Raw genomic sequence first — 21969 nt, forward strand, 5'->3', positions numbered from 1 at the left:
AAAATGCCTCATTGCTATTAACCCCCTTTTACACTGGGGCTCATTAGACTGTTGATCCTGTGGATAATGATTGATTTATCTCGGGCACACTAATCTGTATTAACTAATTACAAACACATCCCAAAAGATATGGCAACAGTACGTTTTCTGTATCTCTGGTATGTTAAGTGTGGGCGTTAATATGTGTGTGTGTGTATGTGTTAATAAGATGTAATAAGTTGAGACCCTGAGTCCCGGCATACTTAGCCATGTTCTCCATACTGATGGAACACTTCCAGATGGCTCCGGTGGCGGCGGCCAGGAGCTGCTTGTTGTCCGCCTTGCTCAACAGCGAAACCAGCGGCTGCAGACCTGAGTACTTGCGCACCAGGTCACGAGTTAGTTTGTCCTCTGCACACTGCAAGGCAAAAGAGAGGGTCAGGATCTACATTAAGTCATCTAGAGACATAGTGTATGAAAGATGATTTTCCTTTCTCCTTTCTCCTTTTCTACGGAAGCCCTTCAATGGAAAGTGAGAGAACAACATTTCTGGTGATCCATTTTCTAAGTGTAATCTAAATTGCTTTCCCTCCTGTGTTTAAGACTTAAGAACGGGAAAAAACGGTTTTGACAGGATAATCATTCCTTTTTTTATTTTTTTTCTCCGTGAAACAGGAAATAGAGGCTGAAGTGCAACACTACCCCGTGTTCTAAAAGGCACTAAAAGCAGTCTCTGATTATTATCATTAGAAAAATGATCATCGCGACTGCTTTCTTTATCGCCTGTTTCACAGAGATGAAATGTCTTTTAAGAAACTTAGAAAGATTGTCCAGACAAAACCTTTTCACAAGGATCACCAGAAAATGGATCACACACACATTCATTTTTCGGGGGTTTCCGTAATTTTCTCTAATTTCTGTTATAGACTTTAGGTCGATGAAAAAATTGTCTACAAGCACAGAAGTGTGGAAAACAATTACCTTGAAGATTGCGCTGGCACAATGCATTTGTAACTCATCGTTGTCACTCCTTAGGTTTTGGACCAAGTCCTTGATCATGCCCTCAGTCTGAATGGCAACCCTGAAGCTTTCCTATAGTGACAATTAGCAGACCACATGAACAACATGGACTAATCTCATGTCACATATGTACCGGTGCTGTTTTTTATGATTCCAATGTTCTCCTAATTGGTTTCATATGGCAAGTATCATACTTCTCCCACCCTTAAATATTTCATAATTTTATATATTATCTTTAATAATAAACATATTACATCTCTTTTATATGCACCATTGTTGGGATTCTGCTCACCCTGCTGCAATGGCTTTATGATAGTTTTAAGGATAAGGCTGTCTTGTATCAGACTTGACAACTTGTTCCACATTCAACAACATAGAGTATGTGCCCCCTCTCACCTCAGAGGCACACTCCTGCAGGGTGCCCACCACAGGAATAAGCATGTCCTCATGTCGGGACTTGAGCAGGCGTCCCAGCAGAAAGACGCCCCCGGCCTTACGGATGGCCTCCTTGTTCTTGGTGCTCTTGCTGCAGCTCCACAGCGCCAGAACCCCAAAGCGAGCCACTTCCACGTCCTTCTCCTGGTTTGCAGTCAGGCTGGCTAAGTTGGGGACACAGTCCAGCAGCTTTACCTGAGAAGAGAGAGAGACAAAGACTAACATGTGGATGGGTGGATAAAAACATGTGCAAACAAGCAGACAGACCGCACATGTTTTAGCAAAAAAAATACTCTTCCATACAAGCAGTTACACAAACTCAGTGAACTTGACATCAATTCAAGGACTCTGAAAAGTCGATTGGAGTAATAATGGAGGGCTCCAGATGAGAATCGCAAGTTGTTGGCCGTGATTAAGGGTGTAATTAAAATTCTATTACCACTGAGTCTGCGAGGATGAAACAGCCAGGGATGCTAGGAATGGAAAACTGTCAGGATAGATGTTGATGTTAAGCCTGAAAAGCCCAGTGTGACGGTTTATGGCCATCATTCAGGGTTCTAATCCATAGTTCCTGGCCAGTGAGACAGAGCAGGCAAAGCTATTACACACAGTGCAGTTCAAAGGTGGTCTCATAGCGTGAAATTAATCTGCCTCCGTGAGTGACTTGCACATGAGAACATCCGATTTGGGGCCGAGGAAAATATACAAGGCATGGAGGCTTTAATCACAGATCTCTCTGTCAACAAACATGGATGCAGGTCAGAGGATGTAGGGGACATTCTATCTGTTTTACCACGGCACCCACTCTGCTCTGTTCAAAGACCGGGTGAAAAAGGACGGATGGGCCACTATCTGGAAAGTTGCGTACAGTGTGAAAAGGGAATGAATTTAAATTGCTGTGCACCAAAAATGTAGTTCAGCAATCTGGATATGTGTTTTACACTTTGAATAAATAAGCAATGGTAATATGTGGATCAAATCGAAATAAGGCAGCATCCTGTTTTCCCAAAGGTTCCAACGTGTTTGTGGTTTAGCACAAAAAGTTTTCAGAAGTGTTGTAACGGAAAATCTGCAATCGTAGGACACAACGTTTTTATAACATCAATACAGAAAGATCAGGTTCTGGTCTGCAGTTTTCTCTCCTGCAGCTCTTCATTTTAGGATTACAGAGACTTTTGAGTACATTTTTATAGAATAACCTTAGTTTATGATGGCCTTTGCTTATGCTCACCAGTTTTTTGATACCGTCATAGCGCCTGACGGTTCTCCTTGCTCTGCGGAACCTGGCCACGTTAGCAATGGTCTCAGCAGCTAAGGCCCTGAGGTCCTTGACTGGCGAGTCCAGGATCTTCACAATTCTCTGCAGGCCTCCCATGTCGACAATGGTTCGACGGATTTGCACGTTGTGACTTATCTTCCTCAGGATTTTCAAAGATCCAATCTAAAAAAAAAACACACACACACACACACACAATAAACTTTAACACTCAGTAAGATATTTGAAAAAATGATTTATGGAGAAGAAACTGTTGTGTCTATGCCAACATGAGGCCTCCATCTGTGCGAAGGGTACATACAGCGATATCTAGTAGCCAAACATTCACCCACATTACTACTAAAAATAGACAGGGCGAAAAGCCACAATAAAAGCAGGTTTAAAAAGCGCCCACAAGTCATTTGGCGCGCTGGAGAATAATTGCTACCCTGTGTCTTTAAAGGCATCCTCTCGACACAGCACTAGCGTTTCTGTAACTAAAACACACACGCCTCTGTTCATGCCCGCAGGCCATCCAGGTCCAGCTTTGGCACAGCTACTTACTTTGCATTTGACTTCATCTGTATCCAGCAAGTTAATGAGGACTTCAAGGCCACCTACGTCCCGGATGGCCAGTTGGCACGTCTCCTGCATCAAATTAAAGTCCATCATGGCGCACAGAGTGAGCACAGTGGCCGTCTGGTCGCCTACCTTTTGCCAAACATGAATGAAACATGAATGAATGAAAAAGGGAGACAAATGGGAAGAGAGGAGGACAACATTAAACAGTAAGCATTTGGAAAAGGGAGGAGGATACAAGCCTCCCCCACTCCCCCACCCTCCCTCTCCCTCTGTTGTTTCCCCCCCGTAATACCACTCCTGCTGGGGCCTTTTTGTCTATACCACATCCTGGTAAGTGTTTGGCTTTGTGTCAGTAAACACTGATGGAAAGAAACAACTTGCTAACAGACAACAGCGCCAAGACATTGCCCCGAAGATGAAAACGAACACTATTAGCGCTAGAACCCTGTAACTAAGGATGAATTAGCATTTAAAAAAGCAGATTATCTTTTGACAGTAGTTATATACACACATATCATGTTAGACCTGCACCCCAGCAATTAGAAACAGTAGCTACAACACTACTAAGTCAACAAGTTTTTTGAGGGCGGGGGGGGAATCTGATCGTTGATTTAAAGTCAAGTCCCTGAAGCAGAAAACAGATTTTTTTTGTTTTACTGCCACACTATGTTCACTAAAAAAAGATAAACCCAAAGATTTTAAATTGCATGTGTGGGCAAATCCTGAATCGGACTTTATCTTAGTGTTTTCTCCTAAATTTAGTGTCCAAATACATGTTGTCCTTTTTCAGATTCCCCTCACAAGTCATAAATCCACATAATGTCCCAGCTGTGGATGGATGTTGACAGCATTACGGCACTTAAAATACCAGTCTTCGGGTTGGTGCTTTGAGATGGTTCAAATACCTTCCAGGCAGGCAGCAATGGTGTTTTTATATCACCATATTTAGTCTGTATCATGCATAACAAACTTTGCTGACATCCAATGGTTTTGATCATGAGATGGGATGGGGAAAAATAATAAATCGGTAGTCAGATAAAACAGAAGCTCGTGACACGCAAAAGCAACAGTTAGCTGCTGTAACTCTAGGCCTGCTACATGGCTTTGATATGCGACACTGAAACGTCCAGTCCAAAATCTCCTGGCAAGTAAACAATCAAATATTATCCCTTCCCTGCAGTGGTTTGAATGTGCCACAGTTAGAGTACTCATCCAGTGGATTCAAGGCCGCCTCTACCGTTCCCAGCTTCAGAAGCCTTTATTAGCTGCACACTTTTGCAAACAATTTGAGCCGTCAGGACCGCCCTAAGTGGATTATTTCAAGCGAACATAAGAATGTAACACGTCCTGCTATCAGCTACCCATATGAGTAGAAAATAGCCCGTCACTATGTAGAAGGCTGGGGCAGTAATCTGTTTCATGCAGCTGTTGGAGGGGCCAGATCATCAGTGTAGACCTATGTCTGAAGTGGTGTTTGATCATATCTCACTGGCAAAGCAGCGCTCCGACAACAGCAGGATAACGGCCACATGTGTTCTCCATATCACGGCGCTATAGCCTAAATGTGAACCATTTGCCTATTAACAGCAGTGGATCTACGGCTTCCTTTGTCTCCTCCATTCTCACTCTTCAAAGGACTCGGCAGGCGAGGTTCATACCTTGTAAAAACAACCGAGAAAAAAAAAAAAAAGAAGCTATGTTTCGGAGTGATAGCTGGGAGAACAGAAAACAGATCATGTGCTTTCATTTTTGTTGGCTTTGGTCTTGAAGTATTGTCGACATTCTTTAAAACATTGACAACATCTGACAATCTTTTATGGTGAAAGATCTTTCACTCTCTGAGCATGATGGGGCAGACAGATGCTCAAAGTGGAACCAATTCAACCACTATGTTGATGAATGTTTTGGTAGGTTTTTCTGGCTATTCTGACCCACAATCCTTTACGCAGATGAGCAAGGGGGTCAAAGTTCAAGTTACTATGTTATGAAAAAGTAGTGTGTCGCAATTGAATGCATACTGCATGCAACTTTTGAACTAAAAGTAAAAAGAAAAAGTATGCGATTTGGAACGCAGCTTTAGCTTAACCTGTTGGCATGCTAACATTTGCTAATCAGCACTGAGCATATCAGCTGAGGGTTACACAACTGTCCACATTTGTAACAAATTTTAGAGCAAATTATCCAAGAGTTGTCGAGACATTTCACTCTGAGCCAAAAACACCAACCTCATATGGTGATTCTAAAGTAAAAGACAGTGGATCACCAAAGTCTTAAGGGCTCATCCTCAGGAAATCATGAATGACAAGCTATTTCCATAAAAAAGTGAAAAAGTTGACTTGCTAGTGGCACTAGACGAAAAGTCAGAATATCACCAAAGTCATTAGAATTTATCCTCTGAGGACCTTGAATATTCGTATCAAATTTTGAAGACTGCATCGATAGTTGTCAAGATATTTCACTTTGAACCACAGCCTCATAGTGGTGCAAGAGGAAAAGTTAGGGGGTCACCTAAATCTACTCTGGGGACTATGAATGTCTGCACAAAATGTCATGGAAATCTATCCAATAGTTATTGAGATAAGAAAGTCTGAACGTGTGGATAAATGCAAAATACTAAAGTAGAAGAAGTGACAGAAAATGAATAGCTAATGACAGGGTGTATTGCAAAATATATCCCTAAATAGCAATACTTATGCTACTACAGTCACCTCTACAATAACACATCCCATTAAGACAATTCATAGGAACACCGCTATGGAATTTGCAGCATGCTATTTATGACGATAATACTCATTACTCACAAGTTTAATGGCAGCTCATCTAGTAATGATCAAAGATAGTTGTCTGATGGAATGACACAATAAAAAAATGGATTTAGAAGAATTGAAGCAGCGTGAGGGATCAAATTCCATTCAAGAGGTGAACTCAACATCAGCCACTTAAAGATGCTTTACGCATTTTGTCTCTTCCTTTACTGCAGGTGTCTCGGCCTGACCTACTAAATAGCCGATGCATTTCCCACTACTGAATGGAGGTCTTATTCTTGTCTGGTTCCTCTGGAGCTGCAGACACAAGCTGCCCTGCATGAGCCACTCCAGGCCTATAAATCACAGCACTAAGCACGTGGGAGCAGGGATGGGGTTAAAAGGGCTGTCAATGGTACCCGGGTGACCTCAGGCCCTTTTTTCTGAGTACAGGGTTTTTTTTTTTTTTTTGGTCTATATTTTATACGTGAGTGTGTGTTTTGGCTCGGACTACATGCCAGCGGGGCTAAACGTGCATATTGAGTATAAGTGCTCAGATATATAAGAGCGCATGTCTGCAATGCTGGACTGGTGACAGGTGGACTCGGGCCACTGCCAGAGCTTAGTGTAAGAGGGAAGTAGTGGCGTCTTGGCAGAGGTCGAGCCAGAGAGGATGCATGAGGTTTCATACGTCTCTGCAGTCTGCAGCAGACTTAGAGGGAAGGCTACTAATGACGAGAACAAACCCAATCTCCTGCTCTATAATGGTAAAAGGTACTGTAGGGATATAATGAATGATTACTGGTTGCTCCTAGCTTCATATTTGACATAGGATCTCCTATAACATAAAACTTGATCACTTAATAGGCCTTTCTGTCATAAAATGCGTGCAGTGCGCGCTGAGCAAACGTCTAGTCGGGTCCTTGGATTGAAAAGTGGCTTAACTCATGAGAACGCAATGATGCAATTATTCTCCAGATTAGACATGTTGTAAATGCATCACAGGCACTAAAAATCTAATGTTTTAATTGAGTGCTGTAGTTGTTAAAACAAGTATCAAAAAAAACTACATAATTAGCTTAGAAATTCACTTCTGTTGAGGAAGTGAGCCAGTACTGGCTCTTGCACACTGGAGACAGGATTAGTTTTAGTGTCGCAATTAGCAGAACGGTTCTCATGAGGGGGGGGGGGGGGGGGGGGCAGGGCAGTAGTACTGTGACTGCCCAGCAGAGGGGGAGCAACCTTAATGAGGGTTGAACTCAATACCATGTGTGTCAAGGGCCCAGCTCAGCTTGTTTAGCTGCAGCACTTTTACATTTGAGGTAAATGTACAGCAATAGAAACACAAACTTAAAGCAATGGAGAAAGGCTCCGCTCACAGGGACACGCTTTAAAAAGCAGTCTGCTGAATTATTTCATTGTGACTGTTCAAGAAAAAGAGGATTAAAAAGTCATCCGCTCAGTAAAAAGAAAATAAATCAAACTATGAACACTCGGTATTGGAATGTTTCATCAGGTAAGTAGTAACATATTGTGTATCAGACACAATATTTACATCTGCGAGAATATGAAAATTGTTTTCTGTTGAGAAAGCCACAGGCCGACCTAACTGATAGCAGCTGGAGAACTTTTCCTTTTATTTGAAATGACACAAAATACTCAAATAACATTTTGTGGCTTGGTTGCTCAGCTTACCGCTTGAAGTGATTCAGTCCTGAGCAGTAAAACAGCTCTTTATTCTCTTTTAGCAAAGCTGTCCTGTAACTTGTTTCCAGTCTGGTTTATTGAAGGCCTGCATGCCGTACGTATATATCTATATTTACAGAACACGGCCTTTAAAATGTATATAGCTTCAAATATAAAAGTATGACCAAATGTTTGCTTGTACTGTGGCACTGACGCATTACAGACTGGGATTAGGAGGATGAATTATGTTATGTCGGTGTGTTACAGACACACACATGTAAACGCATGCTTTCCTAGACACAGACTCAAATCTGCATGCTGGAATTTTTGCGTGCGACCATGTAAACCGTTTTACAAGCACAGATCTCCAGTCATACGAGTACAAAAACAAACACATCGGAACCCTAGGCAAACATTCCTCCATAAATATCATTAAAACACAAAACAGAACATCCGTGTGTCGCTTTATGAAAGTGTTCGACTTCCTAGAGTAAAGACGGCTGTCTATAGAGCGAGGGGAAAGGGGAAGGGGGGGGGGGGGGGGGGGGGGGGGAGATCTCCTCCTAAAATAAAACAGATATTTAACTTGGCTCATGGTAAGTTTCAGAGTCTGATGGTAATGATATTATAAAATGACTACTGGACAAACCCCATAAATAACTCTGCTGTGTGGTTTCCAGACAGATAGAACGCTGGGACATGTTGGTTACTGCAGGGCTGCATATCATTGAAGCAGGAACACACACACACACACACACACACACACACACACAAGCCTAAAGCTCACACCACAATCCTGCTGAAAAGCACAAAATATACAAACCAGTGAGGTTTTTTTTTTTTAAATCTGAATTTGCCTCTTTCATATCATTTACATCTTCTATTTTCCCTCTCTGGAAAGCAGTAGCTGCATGCTTTCAGAGTGGGAATTTCCTCCCATTATATTCTATTTTGCTAAGCTATAAATATCTATCTGGAGATCTTAAACTTTACAGCGGTGTAAGATTTACTCTGAACGATCCTATTTGAGCCACAGAACACAAATCTGCTGGTGATATCAAGAAATCTCGTACTGTGTGAAGATATGCAGTGCGGACTACTATTACATGCTGAAATAACATCAAGCAATTCAATTTGAAGCAGCATTTAAGGTATTTTTCGCCGTTAAATAGAAGGGGACAGCTTTGCAACGTGCGAAAAAGCAGATTCCTGTCAAAATAAAGTAAACGCAGTCTGTTTTAATAAAATCGGTCTGAACGACACTGTCCAGATAAATAGATAATAGTCTCACTGAGTGAGTAAGGACGGACGATCTCGAAGTCAAGTGATCGGAGGTGTTCCCAGCCAGTCTGGGTCAGTGGCGTTTTCCTAAATTTGCTTGATCCTCTTTTCTTTTCCTTCCATGTTTTGACACATTAATATTCACCATATGCCCTGTCAGACCTATCACAGGCGTGCTTCATTTCCATGCTTCTGCGGTGTGGGCAAACAGTGCGTACAGCTGCTCCGGTGCCGTCAGACAGCTCTTTCCCCTGCGCCTTGGCTCACATTTGCAACCAAACAGGCCTGTGTCAAAAAAAACAGGAATCCACGAGCAGAGCCAACCACTTCAATAAGCATCTCCCTACGAAGCGCCGCTTAATAGAATATATGTACTTTATCTGATCTGACATCCTCTTTTTTTTTTTACTGAGTGGCACCTAGATATGACTGAGGTTTGATTGGAAAATGATACCAGCTGTTCAAAGTTTTCCTGCATTGCAGCTCTGAAGAGGTTTTTGAAATTTGAATACTGACTCGGGACAGCATCAAAACTGTTGAACAGACGACTGGAAAAGAGCATGGACGTTACTGCTTCCTGTCAGCTGTGGCCTGCCGTAGCCCGCATCTGTACGGCTCTCTGTACGAATCACTATTTTGGGGTTGCAATTCATCAAGAGGAAGGAAACAGTGGTGTGCCAGGTAACGTTCCCCTACCTTGAGGTACTTGACCAGTTCCTCGATCTGCCAGTATTCAGGAGTCAGGTCTGTGTTACTCTCTGCACGGCGCTCTGGCTGCTCCTCCTCCTCCTCCTCCTCCTCCTCACTCTCAGCTGAACTCTCGCTGAAAGCGTCCACTGGCACGGATGCTGCTGGGGTCTTACTGCAAAACAATACATAAAAAGAGCAGATAATAGTACACTTTCGACCGCAGATAACGATCCACAAAAGTGTGGGATAGTGTAATGAGTAAGACAATACATAACCGGACAAAAGGAGGGAGTATGATATTGTTAAATCCCTTTTCCGGTGTTTTTAATGGGAAAAACAGCATGGTCATCCCACACAACGAGACCCATTAACGATTTTGAGATTCAAGTGTCAAGTTTGAACTTCCTCACAATCTAAGCAGCAGGAAAATAAAGATCGTAATAATGTCATGGGAGGACTGGAGCCGTCATCACATACAGAGGGCCATTGATGCAAACAGAAGTGCAGATGGCTTTTCCGAGCTGCTCGGGCCACTTGGATAACAGTATGCTGAAGGTCGGGAGCTGTGGAGCAATGAAATTTGGTATATACATATTCAGATGGGGCCGCTGAGAGACAGTTCCCATGTACGCACAAATAGCATTTCCAGGGGAGCGTAGTATCAGAAGGAGCCAGCCCGGTACGAGGGAGAAACATGAGAAACACCGGACACCGAACGAGGCCTACGCTCTGTCCCGGGTGGTGTGCAATTCACATTCACTGTGACTGAGTGAATGAGCCCCGGGGGTCTTTACTGCGTGTAGGCTAACCGGTGAGCACCAAAGAATGCTATCGGTGAACAGCGGCTATGAGTGGATTTATGATGCTAGGAGCCTGTATGCATTGGCAGACGCAAGTGTGGAGACAGCTGAGGAGGTGTCGCTGCCAAGAGCCAGAGGAAGAAAAGACCTTTACACGGGTTCTTCATCAGTACAATGGTTAGTGTGAATGCAGGTTACACTTTCAACAACAAAACTTGTAAAATGACACTTCCTATCAGTTCCTAAATCTTGTATCCCCCCCCCCCTGTAGAAAGTATTCCTTACAGATTGTGATAGACTGCTTTGGGACACTTACATTTTGTGGGAGGACTGGCGTCCAGGTAAGGAGGACACAGAGAAGTCTGCTTTCATCTTGCCCTTGGCTCTCGCTCCCAGCTTTCTCTTCTGTATTTCACCAGACTTCTCCTCTCCGGAGCTCTTACTCGCTTTCTTTTCCTCTGCTTCACTATAATGATGTGAAATAACGAGTCATTACGCCTGCTTCTATGTTCAAAATGGTTATTTTTCTAACATAATCATTATTTAACAAGCACATGTGACGGAGGCTTTGGCATCGCCGTCGTTTGAGGCTCATCTCCTCAACAAGAGGAAAGTATTCCTTACAGATTGTGATAGACTGCTTTGGGACACTTACATTTTGTGGGAGGACTGGCGTCCAGGTAAGGAGGACACAGAGAAGTCTGCTTTCATCTTGCCCTTGGCTCTCGCTCCCAGCTTTCTCTTCTGTATTTCACCAGACTTCTCCTCTCCGGAGCTCTTACTCGCTTTCTTTTCCTCTGCTTCACTATAATGATGTGAAATAACGAGTCATTACGCCTGCTTCTATGTTGAAAATGGTTATTTTTCTAACATAATCATTATTTAACAAGCACATGTGACGGAGGCTTTGGCATCGCCGTCGTTTGAGGCTCATCTCCTCAACAAGAGGAAAGTATTCCTTACAGATTGTGATAGACTGCTTTGGGACACTTACATTTTGTGGGAGGACTGGCGTCCAGGTAAGGAGGACACAGAGAAGTCTGCTTTCATCTTGCCCTTGGCTGTCGCTCCCAGCTTTCTCTTCTGTATTTCACCAGACTTCTCCTCTCCGGAGCTCTTACTCGCTTTCTTTTCCTCTGCTTCACTATATTGATGTGAAATAACGAGTCATTACGCCTGCTTCTATGTTGAAAATGGTTATTTTTCTAACATAATCATTATTTAACAATTCGTGACAAGGGTTCAGCGGCATTTTTTTTTTTTTTTTAAAGCAATTGAGATACTTTTATCGTGAGCCAGTTTCTCCTCAAATGGGTATAGTTATCACAAGGTGCAGCTGCAACAGCTCAGCCCTCGCTAGATCTATTTATCAATCAAAGACCATATGTGACAGATCTTTTTGGGGATTGTTTCTAAGACTTTTTCCCAACATTTCTGTCTGTAATAGGGCAGAAAGGGTTTCCACCCTGTGAACGTATCCATTAACGTAATCATTGTGTAATCAGGAACACTTTCACTTGCCCTTAAAATATGAAAAACCATATAACGGTCTCAGTGTAATGTGCGACTGCTGGCAGACACGGCGAGCACATGTGACGGAGGCTTTGGCATCGCCGTCGTTTGAGGCTCATCTCCTCAACAAGAGGGCCCCCCCCCGGTACGCGGTAGCCTGAAGATATTTCAGGGCACATCTTAACGGGAGGAATCATCACATACCCGCACAGAGACACGAGACTCAGATTCTTCCACCACGGACATAGTTCATATTTCTTCCCGCCGCCCGCCTTGTTCGGCGCATGCTGTTGCCTCGCCTTCTCGTGCACATTCTTTTCCTGTTGCTCGTAAGACCTCTGGGGTTGGCCCTGTTCCTCCGCATCAACCGGTTCCACATGCTGGATCTTTTGCGTTGATGGAAGTTCTTGAACTGCAAAATCCTGTTGGTAAGTGGAAAAAGACAACGACCGGAGAATGAGAGGGGGGGGACCTCTTTCAATTTGCACCGAAAGTCTAGCTGTGAGATGTACAATACATGATTGTTTGTAAAAATAAACGTTTGTGCCCCGGTTGTGCATTTCTCTGAATGATGCTTATTAAAAGTAAATACTCATTCTGAATGTATTTTCCACCTAAAACCTGGCAGCTTGGCACAGACAAAGCAGTGCCTTTGTGTCACGGTTATTCACTTCTGATTTGATTTTATTCTGACGTCTTGAAGGTCTTTGTACCAAACTTTACAACCTACATACGAATGCCAACAAGACACATATGAATGGTTTGCAGGCGGGAGAATTTTTAATCACAGACACCTGCTCAGCAGAAATAGCTTGTGATTTGTTATTAGGGGGCTCAACCGTTTTTAAAGGGCAGGGAAAAAGAATTAGGAGTTAAGTATTTATATGGCTCGTATCGCCAAGCATGCCCGAAGACTTGTTTTTCATAAAACACAAAGTGACCTGCCATTGGAAACATACAAGTCAACTCACCGCAGAGCCACAGTCTGACTTTATTAGCCAAAGCGACCTTCTTTAATTCTACTGTATGGGACTCCATGCGCTCACACAGAGGGGAACATTCCTTGACATGCCACGGTAAAAAGTCCTAATACAGGCGCCTCTCTGCTTCTGAAAACACTCCAGGCCTGGACAGAAATGCTTGGACGCCTACATTTGTAAACTCAAAAAAACATTTTAATAGCAGGTGATATTCAATCCCTGGCACTTTTCTTATTTCTTCATTTGACTCCTAAAACATAAACTCCAACTATTTACATGTGCTTGTGGCTCGACTAGATCTAATTACTTGATTCGCACTGATGGAAAATCAGCCGGGCAGCAAATGTGAAGCCACCGGCCACAAAACATCTGTCAGTGGCGAGATTCAAGCGGCCTCTGCTGACTGACAGTGAGGCGGTCTATATTAATTTCAGGATGTGAATAACAAAAACAAATCTCTTTTTTTCGCTCTTCAGTGAGCGTCTTGTGCATGCAAATACGCCGCATGTCCAATTCCCAATCACGCCGCCATGTCAAAACAAATCCACAACACCGAACAGAGAGGGCGAGTCTGCTTCCTCCCCGTGTTGCAGGCCTCGGCTCCTTTTGGCTCGTTTGATTGAGGCTGTCTAATCTAATAGAACTGTTCAAAAAAAAAAAAAAGACCTGCTTCCTCACTTTGGAGTCGAGCAGATACGTTTGGAGATTAGGTGTTGTTATCTTTGGCTATCGCCTTCCACGCTTTGCAATCAGGGAACTGAGCCGGAGTCATGCGAGGTTGTGTTTCTGACGGACACCGCCCGCTGTCGCTCTCCCTGGAATTAAAACTGGAATGGATCATGTCCACGAGAGCGACCGCAATTACTTAATATCTCGGACGCGGGATGCACGTTTGCGCCGTCTGATTGCTGTCGTCAGCAATCAATCAAACGAGTTTCAAAGCGCTGCGTTTTCCCCCCCGTTGACCCCCATCATGTGAGGGTGATTAGCTCGAGTGGAGGCAGGGAGAGTGAAACAACGTTTACGGGACACAGCGAGCCACATATCAAAGGAGTTTGAAGAATCCAGAAGAAAAAGATCTCGACAATGATTTGTGCCCCCACAAACTGGTTCGCAGCGATTTTTACTGCGGCTGTCCGTCATTTTTTTTTGATGGTTCAGACTCGAGGCATCACTCTTCACACAGTAGGGCTCGTAAAACATAAAAGCCTCAGTGTGTTTTTTTACACGCTTCAGCCTGGCACTACTCATTGGTTTATTAAAGGCTTCACTAGCCCCATCCCAGCTTACTGTACCACGGACCAATGACAACTTCACAGATACAATGGAGGCGCTATTCCACTGTGTATGCTGCACAGTATAATCTTCGTGAAGCTTCACAATCACTCCTTGTTCACTCAGTCACTATTCCCATAAGCTAGACACTCAATAGGTTAAGGGTCATTTTCTCATCCATAAAATAAAGAGCGTAGCAATGTGGAATTGTCAGCTGAAAGTAGTAGTACATGGTAAATGGACTTGTATAAAGCTTTTCAAGTCTTGCGACCACTTAAAGCACTTTAATACTACATCTGAGCCAATGCTCAATATAACACTAAAGCAACAGCTTTGTGCTGCGTTTCAGACTAAATTAAAGCTGCATAATGCACAGCTTTCCTCATTTTGTTTTTGTGTGATCAACCTGCCACATACATGCCATGCACACTACTTTATTTTCTGTCCATATGGTGCTTACATGGTGGATGGAAGTGCACCATGCAGTGAATAGGAAGTGATTTCGGACACTAAGAGTCTACAGCCACGTTAGCAGTGCTTTAAGCTAAATTCTGATGTTTAGCATTTGGTCATAAATCTACGAAGTCTTGAGAGGCAAGTCAGACAAACGAGTCTGATCGAAATTGTTTTCTCTCCTGTGTTTATGACTTCAGAACAGGTGCAAAAATGCTTTCGCCAAGATATGTTTCAAAATAAGTTCCTCAACAAAAGAAATCATCTGTGAAGCAGGTGAATAAAATGTGTATAGTGTTTGTTGTTGCAATACTCATTTCTGGCCACAAGAGGCTGAAGTGCATCACAACCTCGTGTTCTAAATAGTTTTAAAAATAAATCATGTTTGCGTTCAGTTTTAATTTACATAACCTGGTAACACACAATATTGTCTTGTAATGTTTCTTAATACCTTGTGTTTAGCGTGCATGGAGAAATAAAAAAAACTCACCTGGAAGAAAACATTTTCAAACAATCTGTCAAAAGGTTGTTTTTTAAACTGCTTTCACAGATGTGAAAACTTGCAGGTGGCGTTAGAGGAAAAGCCAGGAAATCACCAAAGTCAATAGGATTTAATCCTCTGGGGACCATGAATGTGTGTTAAAAACAAATGGCAATCCATCCAATAGTTACATAGAGACATTGAAGTCTGGACCAAAGTGGTGGACCACCTGACTGACATTTCCATCCATAATGTTTGCAAATGAATGTCTGTTAAAGACAACTTACATCAATGTACAGCAGTGATTGAATAAATGAATCCTTGGGACAATTCAATAAGCAGTTTTGTTTTGTAAAAAGCATTTCTGTTGTCTTCTGTACTGAAGGCATTTCTACTTACAGAGTAGTTCTGTGAAATCTTCTGGTTTTGAAAAAGCATTGAGAAAAATGCATCTCCGTGTCAATCCAGTTGACATCAGTAAATTCTATGAATCAGACAGTTCTACTGTATATTTCATTGAGAATGACATGATAGCAAATGGAAAACAAAAATCTATAGGCCTACTACGATTCTTTAAAGACACGAGATCGATACAAAGCGGGCAGCGAGCGGAAGGTGGTCCGTAGGTGTTTCGATGATGCTACATTTTCCAACAAACATCAGCGTGAGCAAAGAAAAAAAAAAAAGAGATCAGATTTTTAAATGATTAACAGATTTTTGGAGCACAGCTGGAATCTATTATTGAGGCGATTTGTTATGTCGTCAAATTACTAAAGCAGGAAATAGCACTACTGAATAAATCACGCGTTTTGCAGTGTCTGGAAATGAGCGCGGGTGTCCGTCTGTCTGTGCATGCGTGTGTGTGCCGGGGGGTGGGGGGGGACGGCGTGCTGTTTTGATGTTGGAACAAGGAGGAGGTCGGCTTCAGAAATTTTTCAGCACAGTGACAACCAGACACTAGCTCACTAGCGTGGAGCAGCACAGACACTGATTACACAATCCTCACTCTGTTTACACATGTGAGTCACACGCCGTCAGCGATCAAATCACAGGTTTCGGAGAGAAGGACCTCGTTCGTGGGACAAAGAGGCATTTCAACACCCACGCGTTCCCGGCTATGGGAGCTAAAACTCAAGGCTACGAAAAAAAAAAGAGGCCTTAATGCGTTGATGTTAATTGCATCTGCCCTCGTGTTCCACTGTACCTGCTCGTTTGTGTTCCCGGCAAAATGTGGAGATGTGCTCTTCAGAAGAGTTCCCAGGTCCTCGTACGTATCACTCGCTCGCTCGTAGCCGCTCTCCTCCCCCCCCTGTTTTATGCCCTGTGAAAACACAGTGAAAAACAGCTTCATTAATTCTAAAAACCACAATTATAATATGACCCACATGTCGGCTGGAATAGCTGAGGGTTAGAAAGCTCGGAGTATCTCCAGGCAGCCTTTAGCGAGGAAGTGTAAAAACCATGTAAACCGCCGAATTAGGTTTAAGACACTGCTGCTCTTTGAGGTTTCATTTGCATCAATGTCACCCGTTTCGGGTTTGAGGTTGTAGTTTTTTTCACCTCGGCCGAACCATTTCCAGGTGGAGAAACAAGAGGCAGGAGGCCTATGGCTTGTCAGCAATGTCAGGGAAGAGAGTGAAAGGTGCTGCAGCACGCAAAATCCTCTCTTAGAGATGATTGCAAACACATTCAGAGAGATTCCTGGAGTTTGGCAAGTATTTGGAAGCTCCGTATGCAATAGCACACTTTTTTTTGGGGGGGGGGGGGGCGACACCTAAATGCCAGATAGGAGATTTTCTTTTTACCCTGCAAATTGAAGGTATATTTATGAACATAATAGTTTGAGTTTGTCCCCTGATCATGAGTAGAAACACAAGCCTTACACAGAGATTATATTAAGAGACTTTTAACAGCATCAGAAAACATAAGTAACTTAGACTTTGTTGTTGTCTAGTGATGGCTTATTTTGTATCGGCAAACTTTTCTTCAACTTTTGTAACGTTATTGGTGATCTGCTCTTAATGACTGCACAGGCCCAGTGGTTGAAGATGTTGGACGCTCTACATGATATTACTGGGTGTGGTTGTCTTGCAGACCCACTGCACTTTGTTTAAACACCGCATCCAGCTGGAACAATGTAAAGGCGGACTTACAAATGTCATAAGTGATTACTCTTCGTGAACTCAAGTCAGTTTTTAAGGATGTGGACAATAAAACTCTTGCTCCTAAATGTATTTTATTTCTTGTTTTTTTTATTTTGCTAGTTTTGGAAACATGTAATATAAACTAATATAGTTTAATCTACTGCAGGTTATAACACTGACTATGGATAAGTACCTCGTATAACCCCACTTTAAAACAGCCAAACTATGACTGACTGACTGTACAGTGATGGATCAGAAATTACTTTCCAGCATGTAACCTCCATGAACATCTCCTCACACAGAAATAGGACGCAATATCGGGTTGACTGTTGCAGCTGATCCACAGTCCACAGTGCTTCATCTTCCTCATCTTACCCCGTTGAGAAAGACTCCAGCTGTGCTGCAGGTGATGTAGAGGGTCTCAGTGTCGCAGGGCTCGATCACAAGGTAACAAATCTCATTAAGGGCCTGTCTCCACGGAGGGGCGCGGCAGCCGTTTGAAAACACATAATCTAAAAGAAAAGCAAGGGGAAAAAAAGATGGCAGTTTGGAATAATCTCGCAGAAACCTTGACGTAAATGTAATGTAGCCTGACAGCAACAACACGTCTGTCTCCAAAGGAAGAAGGAAACAGAGAAAAACAGTGGAGCAAAACAGAGAAATTATCACAAGTGCCTGGACCGCTAAAGAGGATGACGTGGCACACCGATGAGCACAGGTCTGAGAGGTAGTTTCACTTAGTAGTGAAACTATCATATTTTACGGCTGGTTGGGAGAGTATTTTCATCGACTTCATAGAATTCAACATGAGGACTTGCTTCCACCACTTGGTGTGCACATGCTTTGTGAGGCCTCGATGAATACGAGCACTGACTAACGACTTGGTAAACTGGAATCTGACAAGACATAATGACTTCTGCGGCGTCAGAACACAGACCTTTTTTTTTTTTTACGCTTTGGAATATCCAGCATTAGCGTTAATAGCAACGGCTTTCGTTGCAGCGCAGTGAAATGTGGGGAGATAATTCAAACCTGATGTGTATCGAACCGACTTCAACACCCTCTTTTCCCCCCCGCTGCAGAGCCGCTTCAACAGCTCCACTTCACTCTTCACCGCGCCGGGGTCCAGCCCGACTCGTCTGTGATGAAAGTGCAGAAAAACAAAACAAAACAAACGTCCAATTCGTCTCATTCATTCACGGTTTCCCTTTTTGTCTAAACCCGCTGCTTCTTCCAATCAAAAACAACCACATGTTGCAGGGAAACTGGTTAGGTCTTGAGTGGAAGTGGGGACAGCCGTGGAGGATGGATAGATGATGGAGAAGGAAGAAGCACCTACCCGTCTATCTCTTTGAGGCACTTGCTGAGGAGCTGGTTGTCCATATTTTGGAGCAGGAGGAACAGCTTGACCTTGCCTTGATCCCCCTCTTTGTCTTCCAGACTTAGCACATCTGTGTGGGCATCATGTTTCTCCAGGACGCTGGCAAAGCTGGGGCCAAGAATCTTAACCACGGGGTCTCTATTTTCTGAGTAATGAAAGAGGTTAGCCATAGCGAATCTTCAGATTCAGAGGCCGATCACCCAAGAATGAGAGCTACAATTCAGTAGGCCTCATATGAACTGTGTTTTTCCTCTTTTTTTAATGTTTTTTACTACATTAATCATGTATTCCCGTCATTAACTTATCTTTTTTTTGGCAGCAGACCTAAACTAAATGCATATATGTAAAGAGTCACCAATGGCAGCATAATTGCGTGGTTGTAGACAAATAAATGAAGTCTGTGGGTTATGGAGGTATGTTGGTGGCTGGACTACTTAGGATGCAAATTGGATTCAAATCACCTCCTGTGTTCATCTTGCTTACCTTCGAGACATGCTTGAACCTCCTCCAGCTTCTTATCATCTGCCAGATGAACTAGTCTAGAGAGCTGGCTGAAGCTGCGCACATAAACAGTAGCAGGGGAGAGCTGCAACAATGGACGCCCTTCGCTGTCTTTCTCGTGGGACTGTACATCCGAGTCACTGAGGAGAAAAACAAAAAAAACTTTTATCCATATTATTACTTTTTCATACTAGATTAAGTTTTTGTACTTCTCCGCTTCCAAGCTACGGGATGCAACGCACACACTGAAAGTCGACCAGAACTTCTGATGGAATAAAAAGGAATGTACTCAGTCTAACTGAAGCTAACTGATTAATTATAGCCTACTGCTTTGACTAAAGCCAAGGTAAAATACATTTGGACACCATGGTGACAGCATATCCTGCACAGGCACGTCATACTGAAAGCACCGGCCAACCAGCTGCCGGCCTCATGATTAGACCAACCTGATGTCATAGTTGGTTTTGAAATCAGATGCCACTAAAGCGGTACTCCACCGGAGAGGCTCCTCGAACACGTGCTCGGCCTCCTGTGGGTGTCGGGAGCTGAACTCCTCCACAAAGCGCAGGACCTCTTTCAACAAGGACTCGTTCATTGGCGTGAGCTCAAGTTTGCCAGAGCTGGTCCACTGGGCCGCCCTCGTCAGTGATGACCCCATGGCACCGGCTGGGATATTCTGAAAGTAAATATTACAAACAACATCTTAAACAGTGTGTGGCTGATGCTTCTTAACTTTACACTTTTGATAAATTTTGTGCTCGGGGTCCCATGTGGAGATACTAAGAAAAAAGGCATTCGTTTGATATATTTTCAAAGCTGAAACGATTAGTAAATGAATTGCTTCACAGACCGACATGAAATGAATCTGCAACTGCTTTGATAATGCTTCTCAAGCGTGAGGATTTGCCATTTTTCTTTTCTCTTAGTGAATTGAATAATTTTGGGGGTTTGGACTGAAGTAGTTGGAATCTTCAGTAGCTCAAATGATGAATTGAGAAAATAATTGTCAGATTAATTCATAATAAAAAAAGAATGATTTATTGCAGAACTATTACATTTTCTGTCAAAAATGAAACAAGCTGTGCTTAACATGTGTGTAATGTATGCTTATATACCATTAAGAAATGGCCTTTAATAGCATGTCGTACTAATATTTATGTGACAACTTAAACACTGCTAAGGTTTAAGATCTTCAAAATGGGTCAAAGAGCCATGAAAAGGTTTAGAAACTCGAAAATATAATATCCTAAATCCTTAGGGCTTGTCAGTCAAGCACATTCTAACAAAACTATAACCCTATCACCCTATTTCACCCGGGCTTTTACCTTTAAGTAACTGTTGTGAGACAGGTGTTTTCTCACAGCACACCTGTGTTTTGAGAGAGCTGGTAACGTTATATAGAAGGGCTACACTCTGCATTTAAAGCGTAAATATGAAATAAATAAATAAAAACTAAAGTTAGCTATGATGACGTTATGTTCATGGTGAACATTTTAATGTTGGGAGTTGACAGTAACGTATTTACTTTAAATTAACTTAACGTTTTTCTAGTTATACTGTTTGAATATTTGCGCACATAGCGTTAAGTCCCTCTTTACGTTAATGTCAACGTTTAGCGTTATAGCTAACTGTTAGTTTACGTTATAGCTGTTAGTTTTACGCTTTAGCCCCGTTAGCACAGCTGATAAACAGCCTCCAGCTAACGTTACTACAACCAGTTACCACTTCCCCTCGTCAATAACACACGCGGTACATGTTTCTGATAATTTGTTACGTTTACACATCTACATTAGAGCAAACTTACCGAGTATTTCGAGCTTCTTTTCTATTTCAAAACTTTTACCGACAGTTTGCCCTCATAGGTATCCATGGAAACCACACATCCACACAGCTTCATCCGCCTCCGTTGGCTGTTGCTACGATACAACCAAAGCGAGTTGGGTCAAAAATGACCAAAGCCAAACTTTGAAATATCTAAATGTAAACGAAACTGTATAACTAACATGAGTTATTTAATAACCCACTAGGTGTAACTTAACACGTGCAATGTGGTGCAATGCAACACAGAAACTCTACCTTTACTGTGTTGTACTGTGTTTCTTTTCTTTTTTTTTTTGGACTGTTTGGAAAGCAGCATATTGATTCGTGGATTGATTTGTTACATGCACATACAATGTGTACAGTGACATGCAGGGTGGGTGGAAAATATATGTTAGGAATACAAATACAAATATATACAAATTATAAATATATGTGCACTAACAGCAATTGCAATCTACCTGTGTGAAGTCTAACTTTGGATGTGCAGGTGTTGGGACTTGCAAGGCCAGAAATTCTAAAATGTCAAGTTAAACGTTGTCATAATAATAAAAATCCCTGTTTGCTTTCCTTTTAGAGTGTCTACATGACCGCGTATTTGAGAGCCTATTTCCTCTATCACTACTGGTTTGGCAGTGTCCTGCAGACAAACATTGGCTGGTGAACACTGTCTATTTGTGTGGATACTCTCTGTTTAGACACAGAATATGAGTTCACTCAGTTCAAAGTTAATAAGCCTTATTCTTGACATGGAAAGTCAAAGGTAAATAAAAGCCACCAATACAGACATCTGAATGTTCAAATAGCAATACCTATAATCTCTCTTTCACATGTAAAATGAGCACATTTCCCCAAATATCCATTTAAAGTGGATGAGGACAGCAACTTTACATGGTGGCTGAAGCCCCCCTAAATAATTTATTTGAGAAAAGTTCATATTTGTGTTGTCAAA

At 42.6% G+C, this 21969-nt stretch overlaps 1 protein-coding gene across 3 annotated transcripts in view; it reads right to left on the bottom strand.

Annotated features, from left to right (window-relative positions):
* LOC142943961 (outer dynein arm-docking complex subunit 2-like) overlaps positions 1 to 19857 on the bottom strand; it is a 40452-nt gene extending 20595 nt beyond the window's left edge. The window contains exons 1-15 of one of the 3 annotated variants that reach the window (XM_076085528.1): positions 19646 to 19857; positions 19182 to 19339; positions 18657 to 18843; positions 18350 to 18456; positions 17693 to 17829; positions 16378 to 16494; positions 12189 to 12406; positions 11467 to 11616; positions 11128 to 11277; positions 9679 to 9844; positions 3254 to 3400; positions 2666 to 2875; positions 1396 to 1629; positions 961 to 1071; positions 243 to 397 (exon numbers count right to left, since the gene is read on the bottom strand). In XM_076085528.1, the coding sequence (XP_075941643.1) occupies positions 243 to 397; positions 961 to 1071; positions 1396 to 1629; positions 2666 to 2875; positions 3254 to 3400; positions 9679 to 9844; positions 11128 to 11277; positions 11467 to 11616; positions 12189 to 12406; positions 16378 to 16494; positions 17693 to 17829; positions 18350 to 18456; positions 18657 to 18843; positions 19182 to 19339; positions 19646 to 19857 (2459 nt within the window). Of the gene's footprint in view, positions 1 to 242; positions 398 to 960; positions 1072 to 1395; positions 1630 to 2665; positions 2876 to 3253; positions 3401 to 9678; positions 9845 to 11127; positions 11278 to 11466; positions 11617 to 12019; positions 12054 to 12159; positions 12407 to 16377; positions 16495 to 17692; positions 17830 to 18349; positions 18457 to 18656; positions 18844 to 19181; positions 19340 to 19645 lie in introns of all 3 variants that reach the window. The other 2 variants (XM_076085529.1, XM_076085530.1) reach the window with 2 other exon arrangements.
* Between the last annotated feature and the right edge of the window lie 2112 nt (positions 19858 to 21969).

The sequence above is a fragment of the Anarhichas minor genome, unplaced genomic scaffold (assembly GCF_050575085.1).
Source record: "Anarhichas minor isolate MPS153535 unplaced genomic scaffold, ASM5057508v1 ptg000161l, whole genome shotgun sequence".
NCBI lineage: Eukaryota > Metazoa > Chordata > Actinopteri > Perciformes > Anarhichadidae > Anarhichas > Anarhichas minor.